Source organism: Trichoderma gamsii, assembly GCF_001481775.2.
Source record: "Trichoderma gamsii strain T6085 chromosome Unknown Scaffold_25.2, whole genome shotgun sequence".
Taxonomy (NCBI): Eukaryota; Fungi; Ascomycota; class Sordariomycetes; order Hypocreales; family Hypocreaceae; genus Trichoderma; species Trichoderma gamsii.
The window spans coordinates 77,485-91,255 of NW_020171362.1; the positions used below are offsets into that span (position 1 = coordinate 77,485).

Consider the following 13,771-nt stretch of genomic DNA (forward strand, 5'->3'; position numbering starts at 1 on the left):
TATACCAGGACTATAATAATTATCTAAAAGTTACAGCTATTTGTCCGTCAAATGTTCTTCATTCGTGTGTCTCGTTTGCTTTCTCTATACCCCGTTTCATCTCGTCTGCTAATTTTGTACATTCTTGAACCAATGATGCATGCTTAGCCCAAAATGACCTGCTCAAGTCAACGTGAGGGAGCACTTCTTTGTGTAATCTAAGTACGGGATAAGGCAGGTTCTCGGCCTTTATAGCGTCAAGCACATAATGCGCAACAGTGCTGGTCAGTAGTGGCGGTTCTCGCAGGAGCGCTGCGATGTCGCCAGGACAGAGGTCCTCGTTTCGATGCCAAATGTAGTATGCTCTAAGACATGGCGCGGGTGTTTTGAGCTCGGTCGTTTTGGCCGCACGATATTCTTTCATTTGCACCTCGGCTGCAATGACCCGCGCATCTCTAGTATCGACGGGTATGGATTTGGGCAATGAGCGTCTTGATCTTGCTCTAGATGGTGTAGGGGCTTTTGTTGCCGAAGCTTCTGTTGTGACTCCTGCTGTTGAAACTTTTGCTGTTGTAATTTCTGTCGTTGTGACCTCTGTAGTTGTGATCTCTGTTGATGGAACTTTAGGTTTAGGAATCCTAGGTCTGGGAGTCTTAGGTTTAGAGATGGCATTTGTTTCATTGGGGTCTGCTATTAGAGCAGCAGCCTCATCAGCTTTCTTCTTGGCTTCTTCTGGGGGATCAGGAAGAGAAATAGGCAGCCGCAGCTCCGCATGATGTGGTCTGGGAGGACAAGGGACGAGCATCTTTCGCTTCTCTTCAAGTACGTAGTAAAGCTGGAGACCGGCATAGGCGTCGGATGCGGAATCTATAATCAATTAGCCATTTTTGTTCTCCAGCGATATTGTAGAGTTACTCTTCTCATACAGTCAATCTGTTGTGGATTTAGCCGCCTCATCCAGTTGCCAGTCCGTACCTCTCCCTTGTATAAAGGAAGCAGTAATTGGTCTTGGACCTGAGTAGCCAGCGATACCAGTCCCTTGTGGATCAAGCGGCGCTCGTGCGGGAAATGCTTGACGATCCTGTAGAGATGGCTCAATTCAAATATGCCTTGGACATTGACGCCGAGGTGGTTCTTGAGACGCGTGCAGTCTGGCCCGATGTTGACGCCGACTTTGCTCACTTTGGGATCCTCCATGATTTTGCGAAACGACGGCGGCACAAGGTCTGCACCGTACTTGAATACTGCTATATGAAACAAGGCAATGCGACTCGGGCTCGCGATCTGAATGAGAGAGACGTTGCGTCGCGGCCCATCCGCCGTCCTGGCGTATGCCATCCACTCTAGATCCAGGCCAATGACATCTTGGTCTAGGAAATACTCTGTGCACACCCGCTCCATGGTGGCTTTACTTTCACAATAATGGACCTTGACGTTGTCAACGGCCCCCTTCTCACCATTTCGATGGTACATGGTATATGACCAGTGAGACTCTGGAGTGCCAGGAACGGCAGCACGAGCGGCGAGAAACTGCTCTCTGGAGATGTTGAACTCCAGTGGTGTAAATGGCGGCTCGACGGCCGCCTTTGTGCCAAGCCCACTGTTGGATGTGGCGACGCTGTTGATTGCATCGGCCGCGACATTCAAGCCGGGGAGAGAAATCGGCGGCCGCCCAGCATGTGTCGGCCGGCGAGTATCAAAAGCAGCGACATCTGTTGAATATGATGATGGCGACAGGGGGTCCTCAACAGCCCCGACCGAGAATACGCCTGTTTGCGTTGAGCTTACAGAGGTCCAACTCTCGTCGCTTTGGACGGAGGAAAAAGAATGATGGAGCGACTGGGCTATAGTAGAAGCAGTAGTAGTTGTAGCAGTAGTTGTAGCAGTAGTTGTAGCAGCAGTTGTAGCAGCAGTTGTAGTTGTAGTATTAGCAGTATTATTCGCTTCTTGACGCAGCGACGCCAGCGCCCCGAAGCGAACGCCAAACTGAGAGTTCCATAGCTGGTTGGGAGGGTTGAAGCTCATGGCTCTATTATACGCAGGCAGCCTCTGGAGGCGGTTGTACATGTAAACAGGCGACGCATGCCTCGCAGCCGGACGACGACGGGTTAAATAGGAAACGGGTCCAAGCCCGCTACTGGATATGCACCTCGACATCAACCCGCCCCCATTGCGAGCAAGCCCTTCAGCTTCTGTTACAGGGCCTTCGCAGTGAGCCGGCCGGGGGTGGAAGAGCTGAGTCTGTGAAAAAATGATGATTGGCCGCCAAGGCAACCATCACGTCTCAGCGCGCTTACTTGAAGCAATAGGCGGGTGCACGAGGAGGAGCACGAAAATGCACGCTGTATGCGTGCTTAGTCACCCATCGTGGGGCACGGCTTTCTGTGCTTGTTGCAAATCTGCCTAGCGCTGGGCCAGCTCGCCCTGATGCATAGCAACTACTGAGGAATGAGAGATTCATCTTCTGCAAAGAGAGGCCCAGGATTGAGCTTGTGAGAATTTCACTATTTTCATCAGATCAGATACCATCAAAGCATTCACGCAATTGGAAAGGCACTACGCGAGGAGCTTCTCAAGATGGCGTCACAGCTGCTACCCCTCGGTGAGTCCCTCTGCTGAGCCTCATGCTGGCCTATCTTATGCCACTGACACCTCGCTTTAGAGCTTATCGACAAGTGCGTCGGATCAAAAATATGGGTTGTCATGAAGGGAGACAAAGGTGACAACATACATGCTCGTCTCTTACGCTTGATGTGGTATTAACGTCTTGGGCAGAATTTAGTGGCACGCTCATGGGTTTTGACGACTACGTCAGTAAGTGGACGCCTCAATCAATTATTCATCCGCCACCCGAAAATTTGTAACTGACAAGATTTTAGATATGGTGCTGGAGGATGTGACAGAATTGTGAGTTTTGAGAGTCATCTTACAATAGATTGTTGTGCTGACTCTTCATCTTCTTTTTCCCCAATTAGCGACTACTCTGGAACCCACACAAAGCTTCCTAAAATTCTGCTCAACGGCAACAACATCTGCATGGTATGGCCAACAACCCCTTATTGCTTGACGTGATATCACATAAGCTAACGCAGCTTGACAGCTGATTCCCGGTGGAGAAGGACCAGTTGGTGCCGCAGCTTGAGAAATGAGAGCGTAAGGCATGTCTATCTTCACATCGGCACATGGTATATTACCCCATTGTGCAATCATATATTCATTGTTACGCATCTTATGGCAAAGAAAAAAAAAACAATATAGTTATCTCAGAATATTAGTTACTGATTGCTGGAAAGGATCGCCGCTTTTTAGCTGGCCTTGAATATCCTTGTAAACAGATTCTTGGTTGAATAATATCAAGCTTATTTCCCCCCTGGTCCAAACAAAACCGAAATGCAAAGCCCAAATCTTTCTGTCCCCCTAACGCCTGTCTATGAGACAATCTGATGAAAGTCTTGTTAATGGCCATTCGATGGCATATTTCCCTGGTCTCCAGTGTTGGTGATTCGTCTCAGCTCCCACTCGCGAGTGAACTCCTGATACAACATCTCGAGTTGGTTGATGAGCTTTTCACATACTGACGTGAAAACGTCGCGTGGTGAAATGGTTCCGTCTGTTTGAAGGCGGATGTAGAGCTCAGGGACATTAGGATGAGCAACTACCATAGGTGTTAGTATGGTTAAGCCCGCTTGCCTTTGAAATCAATTCTCACTCTTATATCCCGCCATATAGACGTTGGGGTGGGCTTTGAGGTGCTCAGCGAGCAGGTTGCCCAGCGTGTGATCCTCTTTCTTTAGGACAAAGTCGGAGGTGTTGGACATGCCTATGGAGAATTATTAGACATGCATTTCGAGTTGTCAAGAGTGACGAATGTCCACCCACCAGAGTAAACCTTCTCCTCAATCTTCTTCTCGCCATCGGCGAGCAAGAAGAGCTCGAAACTAAGTCAATGTCAGCAAATTATCAAGAAAAAAAAAGAAAGTAGAAATGCAAACGAAGGAAAGACGCAACGGATTGTCTTGAAGATTGTCATGTTTGGCATTGCATCCCGCCATGGCCACTAACAGTTGGAGATGGATCGATGAAAATAAGAAGGGAGATGATGATCGAAGAAGGACAGCATCGATGAAATAGAGCAGAGCAACTTGAAGTGAGAAGGTAGTGGGAATATAAAACAGCCAGAGTGCTTGCAAACAATATTTCCAGCTGCATAAATTCCCCGTAGTTCCAGAAAACAAGCAAGCTCAAAGTGAGGGCAGGAACCACTTGCAGCTGGCGAGCTATAGCTGCTGGAAACGCACTTGCACACAGCAGTATGCAGAAGGCTAATAAGCATAAATGGAGTGATAATATCCGCCTGTAACAACACAGCCCCAAAGTGAAAGACGTAGTCCTGGCCTGCCTCCTTGGCTCCGGCTTTCGAGTGCGAAGGCGTTCTGCTCCAGGGGTCCATCACCAGGCCACGGAAAGAAATCCAACAGAAAAAAAGCAAAGTACAATGATGGGAGATGAAACATACCGATCAGGTGCGTTCATTTTGATAAAAAATAGGAGGTTTTAGCAAGGAGTGCCCGATGGCTCACTCAGGAACGCGTGGAATGAAATCTCGTGGCAAGGCTGCCGTGGTAAGGGATACCGCTAAGAGCACCGTCGAAAAAGCTGAAAATATGAGATGATCGTAGTTTTATCGTGTAATGTTTATTGTAGATTCTCTCTGATAATCCAAAAAAGAAGTACTCTTGTCAAAATCTGGTTTAGGAGGGTTCTCTTGCCATTATCGTTCGAGAATGCTTATGAATGTCGCAGTTCGAAAAGACCCTTGGAGGATGACATTGGCGGCGAGTTTGGTAGTGCAGATCGGCTAATAGCCGGCTATTTATTTTTCACCCCACTACTTGCTCCTCAGCCTAGAACCTTGGACTGCTTGCACCTAGCCGCAGCATTTCGCCGTCCACAATTCTGGCTTTCAACCAGTAGATATGCCCGTCTTTTAAAATAGGTAGGGCCAATGCCGCGAATCTCGCCATGGCTCTTCCGCAAGGCCAATCGCCACTCTCCCAATGTCGCTGCATTGCTTCCAGCATGTAGAGACATTCCTTCTGCCGTCAACGAACTGCGATGGCTGAAAGAACATGTCAACGGCACTGCACACATTGCCAAAGAAAGCTTGCTCGCACGGCTGTGCACGAAGAGGGGGCAAGGCTATCCTTTGCAGTACATCTTGGGATCCCAGCCATTTGGGCCTCTCGATATCAAATGTCGCTCTGGTGTTCTAATCCCAAGACCTGAGACTGAAGCGTACACCTATCACCTTGCTTACCTGATCAAGTCTGAGAGCTTGAAGATTGGTGGCCCGAAACGCGACTTGGGTATTGTCGACTTCTGCACGGGGACAGGATGTATACCCCTGCTTCTCTATGCATTACTTTGTCCGAAGTTTGATCATTTAGAGGTCCTTGGAGCGGATATATCTACTCAAGCTATAAAGCTAGCCAGGAACAATATCGACCACAATATCAGGCTTGGCCATCTCCCAGACCGTCAGCTACATCACAACCTTGGCATCGTGCAGGAGGATATCTTCCAGAATGAAATCATAGAGAAGCTACAGGAACGTAAATGGGATGTGATGGTGTCTAACCCTCCCTACATCTCCCGGCGAGCGTGGAATTATGGCGGTGGCCAGGTTGGACACTCTGTTCACAAATACGAACCGTCTCTAGCTCTGGTTCCAGGCGATGATGTTCTGGTTCCTGTAGATTGGAGCCACGAGGATGTCTTTTACGCGAGACTTTTGGAGATTGCAAGCCACCTCAAGCCGAGAGCCATACTGTTAGAGATTGGTGACAGAGAGCAGGCTCGTCGCGTCATATCCAGATTTTTTCAACACAATCTGTCAAAGAATTCTGAGGTACAAGTCTGGAGAGACTGGCCCGATTTGGCTTCAGCCGCGGACAAGGACTGTATACTGGAAGTTCCAGTGCAAGATGGATCCAGCCGAGCAATCCCGATACAAGGCGATGGCAACATACGATCCATTTTCATCAGGCTAGATGCATAAATATTGGATGTTTTCTTGCAGGCAATATGTAGATACAAATTAAATCACTGGAATAATAGTAATCTACTGCCTTGGAAAGGTATGGGAAGCACCTAGAATTAGAGCCCGGAGTTTGGACGGCGGAATCCCGATCCACCGAGGGCCTGCACAGCGTCGGAGAATATCACGTGATGCCGTTCAATTTTCGGGATTAGACGTGGATCCTCGGCCGGCAGGCTTCAGTCTCGTAGTGTCATACAAGTCCGCAGTGGCGTTGGAATATCTCAGTTTTCTCTTAGCATCTATCGGTTGCCTGGCATCGTCATATCCGAGCTATCAAGCGCAATTCTGCGCAGCTAGTGAGATTGCGCTGCACTGCGCAATTACCATAAAACCAGGACCGGCGGATCCGCCGTCAAGCTCACAACCCGCCGCCATCCACCATGTCACGATATCTTCGCCAGTCGAGCCAGCTCGCCAAGCTGGCAAGGTTCTCGACCAGCGTTAGCTTGCAGAGGACACAAAGGCTTGTCGCCAGCTCCAGGACAGCTCCTCTGAGAGCATTGTCTGCGCACAACGGCATCCTCCCGCGATACTATTCCTCCAAAACCCCGCATCCCGATGAGAATAAAAGCTCCGACTCTGGAAAACAAATCAACCACAATGATGCTAAATCAGAGACGGAGGGTGGGCCGGAGTCGCAAAAGGTGCCCTTGCCACCTCTACCGGAGGGCTGGATTCGCCTGACCAAGGAAGAGATATCGCAGCTGCAGGCATTCCAAGAAATGCTCCCCGAAGGCCAGAGGCAGACGTTGAAGGATATTTTGGTGGGGCTCCAGCACACCGGTGCACCGGCCGAGATACGAGATCTGCTGCAGAAGATGCGCCAAGGACCTGGCAACTTGTCAATCATCGACAAGGGCCGGCTGATGCGATGCGTCTTTGTCATGGCTGAACGAGTGGCGGAATGGGAAATCGAACAGCAGCAACAAGGAAAGAAGGGCATGTTTGACCAGAACACCAATGAAATGAATGAGCACAGCTATGGAGAGAAGAAAGAAGGTGCAGCCCAATCACACAAAGCTTCTAGCGATTCACATTCCAAAGAGCAAGGTTCAGACCCCAAGAAACCCGAGAGGAACTCGTGGATGGATGCCCTCCAGACTGGTCTCGTCCTCGGTATCACGCTTTGGGCAATCGAGTCATTCAGCAGGCCCTTCTCTGAGAAGGAAATCACCTGGCAGGAGCTACGAAAGGCTTTCTTGGACAAGGGTCTTGTACAGAAACTTGTGGTCGTCAATGGATCACAAGTGCGCGTGGAACTGCACCCTGATGCTGTTCAGTCCACATCCGATGGTTCTGGCGCCAGAAGAACATACATCTTCTCCATTGGGTCCGTTGAATCTTTCGAGAAGAAGCTCGAAGAAGCTCAGGATCAATTGGGCATTCCTCCGTCCGAGAGAATACCTGTCAGCTACGAAGCGGGTGGCAGCACTATGGGCAATCTAGTTCTGGCATTCGGGCCAACGCTCCTATTCATCGGTTTGATTTTGTGGACACAGCGATCCATGAGCGGACGGGCAGGCGGCGCTGGAGGCATGTTCAACTTTGGAAAAAGCAAGGCCAAAAAGTTCAACGCCGAGAGCGCAGTCAAAGTCAAGTTCAGTGATGTTGCTGGTCTGGAGGAAGCCAAGGTGGAGATTATGGAATTCGTTAGCTTCTTGAAGCAGCCTGAAAAGTTCGAGAAGCTGGGTGCCAAGATTCCTCGAGGTGCCATTCTCTCTGGCCCCCCAGGAACAGGAAAGACTCTTCTCGCCAAGGCTACTGCTGGAGAGTCTGGCGTACCTTTCTATAGCGTGAGCGGTTCTGAGTTTGTGGAGATGTTTGTTGGCGTGGGTCCTTCTCGAGTACGAGACCTGTTTGCTGAAGGTCGAAAGAACGCGCCTTGTATCATCTTCATTGACGAAATCGATGCCATCGGCCGTGCTCGACAGGAAAGCGGCCGTGGATTCGGCGGAAACGATGAACGCGAGGCTACCCTCAACCAGATTCTTACAGAAATGGACGGATTCAACACTCGAGAACAGGTCGTTGTCTTGGCCGGTACCAATCGTGCTGATGTCTTGGATAAGGCGCTGATGCGTCCCGGCCGTTTTGACAGGCACATCTACATTGACCGACCTACTATGAAAGGACGGCAAGAAATCTTCCAAGTTTATCTCAAGAAGATTGTCACCAAGGAAGATCATGAACACCTCATTGGCCGACTTGCTACCTTGACCCCCGGCTTCTCTGGTGCTGATATCTCCAATGTTGTGAACGAAGCAGCTCTAATTGGTAAGTAATAACGTCAAGTGGAATATCTTGGATCTTTAATGCTAATAGCTTAAATAGCCGCGCGAGAGAACGCAGACGACGTCAAGATGGTACATTTCGAACGTGCAATTGAGCGAGTCATCGGAGGCTTGGAACGCAAGTCACTCGTACTCAGGCCGGAAGAGAAGAAGACTGTGGCCTATCACGAAGCTGGACACGCCATCTGTGGCTGGTTCCTAAGGCACGCCGATCCCCTTCTCAAGGTCTCAATCATTCCCCGTGGCCAGGGCGCTCTAGGCTATGCGCAATACCTGCCTCAGGATGCTTACTTGATGAACACCGACCAGCTCATGGACCGAATGGCCATGACTATGGGAGGGCGTGTGTCTGAAGAGCTGCATTTCCCCACAGTAACGACCGGCGCCAGTGATGACTTCAAGAAGGTTTCCTCAATGGCACGCAGCATGGTCACTCAATGGGGTATGTCGGACAAGGTGGGACCAGTGCATTTTGAGAACGACCCGAACCGCATGGTCAAGCCGTTTGCCGAGGCTACGGCTCAGCAAATTGACCAAGAGGTGCACCGGATAGTAGAAGAAGCTTATACTCGATGCCGAAACTTGCTGGCGGAGAAGAAGGAGCAAGTCGGGCTAATTGCTGAGGAGCTGCTGAAAAAGGAGGTTCTCTCTCGCGATGACATGGTACGAATTCTGGGCAAGCGACCATTCGACGACAATGAGGACTTTGAGAAGTTCTTTGGAGGCAAAGAGGCGAGCGCTCCGCCACCTTTCCCTGCTGAGACAGACACGCCGAAGGAGGACCCGCCCTCCGGTACGCCTGCTCCTGCGTTTCGCGATATTTCAAATGACGGATCGGGCGTCAAGAGGTGATTTCGCCCAAGATTGGAATCCTCTGATGTGAGAAATGAGCATAAAGATCGAGGAGGTACGGGTGTTAGTGGGAATGGAGGAATAAGGGATGCTGCCGGGAACTTGACGACATGTCCGGATTGGCTACTGCCGCTATACTTCGCCAGCGCAGCGGGAAACAAAATCCCCGCTACGTTCATGGCTAAAGACGGCGGCCTGTGTTTTAATTTTTTTTCTACGAGTCTCAACTCTACCGTGGGCACTGGAGATGTTTAAAAATTTCCACTGTATGTACTTTTACCATCATCATATTAGGGGTCTAGCGGGAAAAAGGAAAAAGGGGGGGCTTTTTTGAACTTTAACTGTGTACTTGTACCTGGATTTAGAACCGTAGATAAATCTAAAGGATGAAAAATCATGCAGAAGAGGGTTGAAGGAGCTTCGGTGAAGAAATGCCCGTACATTATGGGATGTAGTTTTAAGGAGTACGTTGTATAAGTCATTGACGTGTGTGATTTGGGCACAATTTACCTCCAGTGCCTAGCACGAGCTATTCAGCCTTGTCTTATTACATGGGTCGGCAGCGTTGTATGGCCACGACCATCCGCAAGCGAAGATGCACATGGATGTTGGTTGAGGTGCCATGCATCATCTAACAATCTATAAGATACATAAAGGCGAATTCTATTATCTTTGCCAAACTATATCTGGCAGTCCGGGTAAAAATCTTGGCTACGGCACCGGGCCGAAGGTGATTGGGCGGCAAAGTTCCTCCCCCCCGGAGCGGCGCTAATAGAGAAAAAGCGATGGCTACACGGCGGGAAACCTTTTTTTCCTACAATACTTATGGGGCTCATAAAGTGGCGATATGCCGGGATGCTGAGATCCGAAAATGGATGCCGAGACTCTTGCTTTTGATCTGTGGTATTTTGAAAAATACAGAAATTGCCAAAAATGGGTATCCTTGAAATTGCCTATCGCGGTAAGCGACTTCTTCGAGCATTATCGAGTTGATGGTATTGGGGCCTGATATTAAGTGTCGAATGTTTTATACGCCCAGAATACATATCAGGCTGGGGGAGAAAAAGACGGGGCTTGCAATAGTTGCAGTTACCCAAGAGATGCTATATGAAGTTCCCCGCACCAATTCAAGAATACCACGATTGGATGTGAGCCACTGTTTGCTGGTTGGTGGTAAAAGATCTCTCTCATTCGTACAGTACCTAATTGTTACTAAGTGCTCGGTGTTAGGCATGACGATTTAGTAGCAGGTACTGGCGCTGGCGGCCGCTAAGTGAGGAGAGTTCGGACAAGTGAGAGATTGCTGCGGTGGACTTTTAGATTCCCTGCTATATGAGGCTACCAGATGGTCTATAAGCCTTTCTCTTATTAGTGTAGTGTTTTATCTTGCGCAGTTTGTCGCCCGCTGAGAGATGTCTCGAATGGACTGCGGCTCTACCCTGGGCATTAGCTCGCATCCTGCTGTCAAAAGGAAAGACAGGGGTATATTGCGAAGAGATATGGGGGGAATTCTAAATTTTTGGATGATGTCATTCAACCTGAAATTGCCTGCCATATATTCTGTGTAATAGATACGTGCTTTAGCACATGTAAAGCAGGAGGGAAAAAAAGGTACCGACTTAGTAGCACGAATGAAGTCGACCAACAACACTCCTGCCATGTGGAGGGTCAAAAATGCGGTAAACGGCAGCAGGGCCTAAACCTTCTTGGGAAATGTTTCACGTCTCCAGTGCGTAATGCTAATCCTAGTGTTGGCGCCGCCTTCCGATCTCGAATCTAACAGCCAGGGAAGAAAAAAGAGAGGTGAGGAAAAAAAATGACATGGGCTTCTTCTCTAGGCCGAATTGTGTGTCCAAGAGAAAATAAAAGACAAGCAATCATTGGCTCCTTTTCCTCTGCTGCATGCAGTCAATTTGTGGTGCCAGCTAATACTGCAGTGGAGGATCTGCTCTTTGCCTGAGCAGGGGGGTGTTGACAAGACTCCCTTGTTACACTCCATAAAAGCGTCGACCAAACTCTCGGTCTCTGCTTTTTCTGCCTCGAATCGCCACGCTCTTCTGCGTGCAGACTCTTTTGCTGCCTCGATGTCTCTGTTATGAGGAGATAGCTGCCTTTTGGTTTAGCGACTCACAGAGAGCCTGGCATTTTGGTCTTGGCATATTCTGCGCCGAGAAGCGGTATCGACAGCACGAAGTGGACGCAAACACCGAGACATTGTTCACGATGGCCAATCTCGCGGGTGAAGGGATTCCTGACAGAGACATAGGAGGAGTGAAGCACCACGACCAGCTGCCCGCCATGACAACAGCGGCAGCATCAACGTCAACACCAACCCCAAGAGGCGGCGATGCGTCGAGATCGACGACACGGCGGAACGAGGCCTGGTGGAGCATCCATCCCTTCCGTGGCATGGTCAACGATATCCGTCGCAGAGCGCCTTACTACGTGAGCGACTGGCTCGACGCGTGGGATTATCGAGTGGTGCCCGCCACAGTGTTCATGTATTTTGCAAAGTACGCCGTCAATGACCCCTTTCCTTTGCCATGCCCAATGAATTGTCTTTTAAGCAAAGAAGCGGCCATTTGCACATCATTCATGGACACTCACTAACACGTCTATGCCGTCAACAGCATTCTACCCGCGCTTGCTTTCTCGCTAGACATGTTTCAGAATACGGGATCCAACTACGGCGTCAATGAAGTTCTGCTGGCTTCTGTGCTGGGCTCCGTTGTCTTTTCCATCTTTTCTGCCCAACCACTTGTTATTGTTGGAGTAACTGGTACGTTGCTCTCTGTGTTCAATAATTAACACCTTGATACTGATTCTAGCGTTCCATAGGCCCCATTACGGTGTTTAATAGGTACGAGAGGCACTGAGATATAAGCCATCTGGCAACATTCACCTAATAACTGACCTTTTACAGTACGGTATATAATATCATGAAACCAACTGGTGTCAATTATCTCGGATTCATGGCTTGGATAGGAATGTAAGCTTCAACACCATGCCCAGACTTGACACACTATTAGTAGGCCTACTAACTAACAACTTTCTTATCCAGATGGTCTCTAATTTTACACTGGATCCTTGCTATCACCAATTCTTGCAACTGGCTTCGCTGGGTCACACGATTCCCCTGCGACATCTTTGGCTTCTACGTAGCCTTCATCTATCTCCAAAAGGGCATTCAAACTCTGGAGCGTCTTGGTAGCGACAGCGCCTTCTATCTCTCCATTGTCGCAGCGTTGCTGCTATTTATGGTGGCTTATATTTGCAGTGAACTTGGATCCAGCAGTCTCTTCAGACACCCAGTTCGTGTCTTTTTGAAAGACTATGGAACACCACTGACTCTCGTTTTCTTTACCGGCTTTGTACACATTGGCCGTATGTCCGAGGTGCACTTGGCGGTGCTCCCAACCAGCAAGGCGTTTGAGCCTACAGCGGATCGGGGCTGGGCTGTTAATTTCTGGGACTTGAGCGTTGGACAAATATTCACTGCGCTACCATTTGCCATCCTTCTGACTATTTTGTTCTGGTTTGACCATAATGGTATGACTACTCCTATACATTGTTACAACTCAATTTTATGGGATGTGTTTATTAACGCTGCTATAGTGTCGTCCCTCATCGCACAGGGAAGCGAGTTCCCCCTGAGAAAGCCGGCTGGATTCCATTGGGACTTCTTCCTTCTCGGCATCACCACTGGAGTGGCCGGCATCCTCGGATTGCCCTTCCCCAATGGGCTTATTCCCCAAGCCCCTTTTCACACAGAATCCCTTTGCGTCACCAAAGCTGTCAAGCAGCTCGATGAGAAGGGTGAAGATAAAGGTGCGTATACCTTTGAGACGACTCACGTTGTCGAACAGCGGGTATCAAACCTGGCTCAGGGGCTTCTCACCCTTGGCACCATGACCGGCCCTCTTCTCGTGGTTCTTCATCTCGTTCCTCACGGAGTCTTGGCGGGACTCTTTTTCATCATGGGCGTCCAAGCCCTTCAGGCAAACGGTATCACAGCCAAGTTACTCTTCCTGGCCCGCGACAAGAACCTGACGCCGGCAAATTCCCCTCTCAAGCTCATCAAACGCCGCATCGCCATATGGATTTTCGTCATCATCGAGCTGGTCGGCTTCGGCGCCACTTTCGCCATCACACAGACCATCGCCGCCGTCGGCTTCCCCATCATAATCTTGCTCCTCATTCCCGTGCGCGCTCTCCTCCTGCCTAGGATCTTCCACCCAGACGAGCTGATGGCCCTCGACGAGCCGACTGCCTCAGACTTTACCATGGAAGGCATCGGGGGCGCTTGGGGCGGTGGTCGAAATGAAATCCAGAGCAGCGACGAGAACACTCCCATACAGAGCAGGTCCTCGTCCTCCTCGGGGCGAGACAAAAGCCAGGAGGACCTGGCGGAGCTCGGCCAAGTCCAGAACACGCAGAATACGATGACTAGGAGGAGAAGCATCGATAAGAGGGCCGGCCGATTACGTAGAGGGAGCATAGTGCCAGACACGGCGTAACTATCACATGATTAATTTGCTCATTATGAAAA

General features: G+C 49.7%; 6 protein-coding genes across 6 annotated transcripts; 4 read left to right on the top strand and 2 right to left on the bottom strand.

The window, feature by feature from the left end:
* Nucleotides 1-58: 58 nt before the first annotated feature.
* Nucleotides 59-2,440, bottom strand: TGAM01_v207011 (hypothetical protein; the record flags this gene model as incomplete). The annotated part of the gene is made up of 4 exons (XM_024549997.1): nucleotides 59-846; nucleotides 906-912; nucleotides 955-1,579; nucleotides 2,277-2,440. The coding sequence occupies 4 exons, from the start codon at nucleotides 2,438-2,440 to the stop codon at nucleotides 59-61; spliced, it is 1,584 nt and encodes a 527-aa protein (XP_024405233.1).
* Nucleotides 2,441-2,556: 116 nt separating this feature from the next.
* Nucleotides 2,557-3,121, top strand: TGAM01_v207012 (U6 snRNA-associated Sm-like protein LSm5; the record flags this gene model as incomplete). The annotated part of the gene is made up of 6 exons (XM_018804238.1): nucleotides 2,557-2,581; nucleotides 2,642-2,698; nucleotides 2,755-2,793; nucleotides 2,859-2,886; nucleotides 2,955-3,018; nucleotides 3,080-3,121. The coding sequence occupies 6 exons, from the start codon at nucleotides 2,557-2,559 to the stop codon at nucleotides 3,119-3,121; spliced, it is 255 nt and encodes an 84-aa protein (XP_018662667.1).
* A 313-nt stretch (nucleotides 3,122-3,434) lies between these two features.
* On the bottom strand, nucleotides 3,435-4,009 carry TGAM01_v207013 (DNA-directed RNA polymerase II subunit RPB11; the record flags this gene model as incomplete). The annotated part of the gene is made up of 4 exons (XM_024549998.1): nucleotides 3,435-3,634; nucleotides 3,689-3,799; nucleotides 3,859-3,917; nucleotides 3,972-4,009. The coding sequence occupies 4 exons, from the start codon at nucleotides 4,007-4,009 to the stop codon at nucleotides 3,435-3,437; spliced, it is 408 nt and encodes a 135-aa protein (XP_024405234.1).
* Nucleotides 4,010-4,984: 975 nt separating this feature from the next.
* On the top strand, nucleotides 4,985-6,037 carry TGAM01_v207014 (hypothetical protein; the record flags this gene model as incomplete). Its single annotated transcript, XM_018804236.1, has 1 exon — nucleotides 4,985-6,037. One exon carries the CDS (start codon nucleotides 4,985-4,987, stop codon nucleotides 6,035-6,037), a length of 1,053 nt encoding a protein of 350 aa, XP_018662665.1.
* A 422-nt stretch (nucleotides 6,038-6,459) lies between these two features.
* On the top strand, nucleotides 6,460-9,222 carry TGAM01_v207015 (AFG3 family protein; the record flags this gene model as incomplete). Its single annotated transcript, XM_018804235.1, has 2 exons — nucleotides 6,460-8,353; nucleotides 8,411-9,222. The coding sequence occupies 2 exons, from the start codon at nucleotides 6,460-6,462 to the stop codon at nucleotides 9,220-9,222; spliced, it is 2,706 nt and encodes a 901-aa protein (XP_018662664.1).
* Nucleotides 9,223-11,445: 2,223 nt separating this feature from the next.
* On the top strand, nucleotides 11,446-13,739 carry TGAM01_v207016 (hypothetical protein; the record flags this gene model as incomplete). Its single annotated transcript, XM_018804234.2, has 6 exons — nucleotides 11,446-11,735; nucleotides 11,853-12,001; nucleotides 12,061-12,082; nucleotides 12,146-12,211; nucleotides 12,284-12,771; nucleotides 12,838-13,739. 6 exons carry the CDS (start codon nucleotides 11,446-11,448, stop codon nucleotides 13,737-13,739), a joined length of 1,917 nt encoding a protein of 638 aa, XP_018662663.2.
* Between the last annotated feature and the right edge of the window lie 32 nt (nucleotides 13,740-13,771).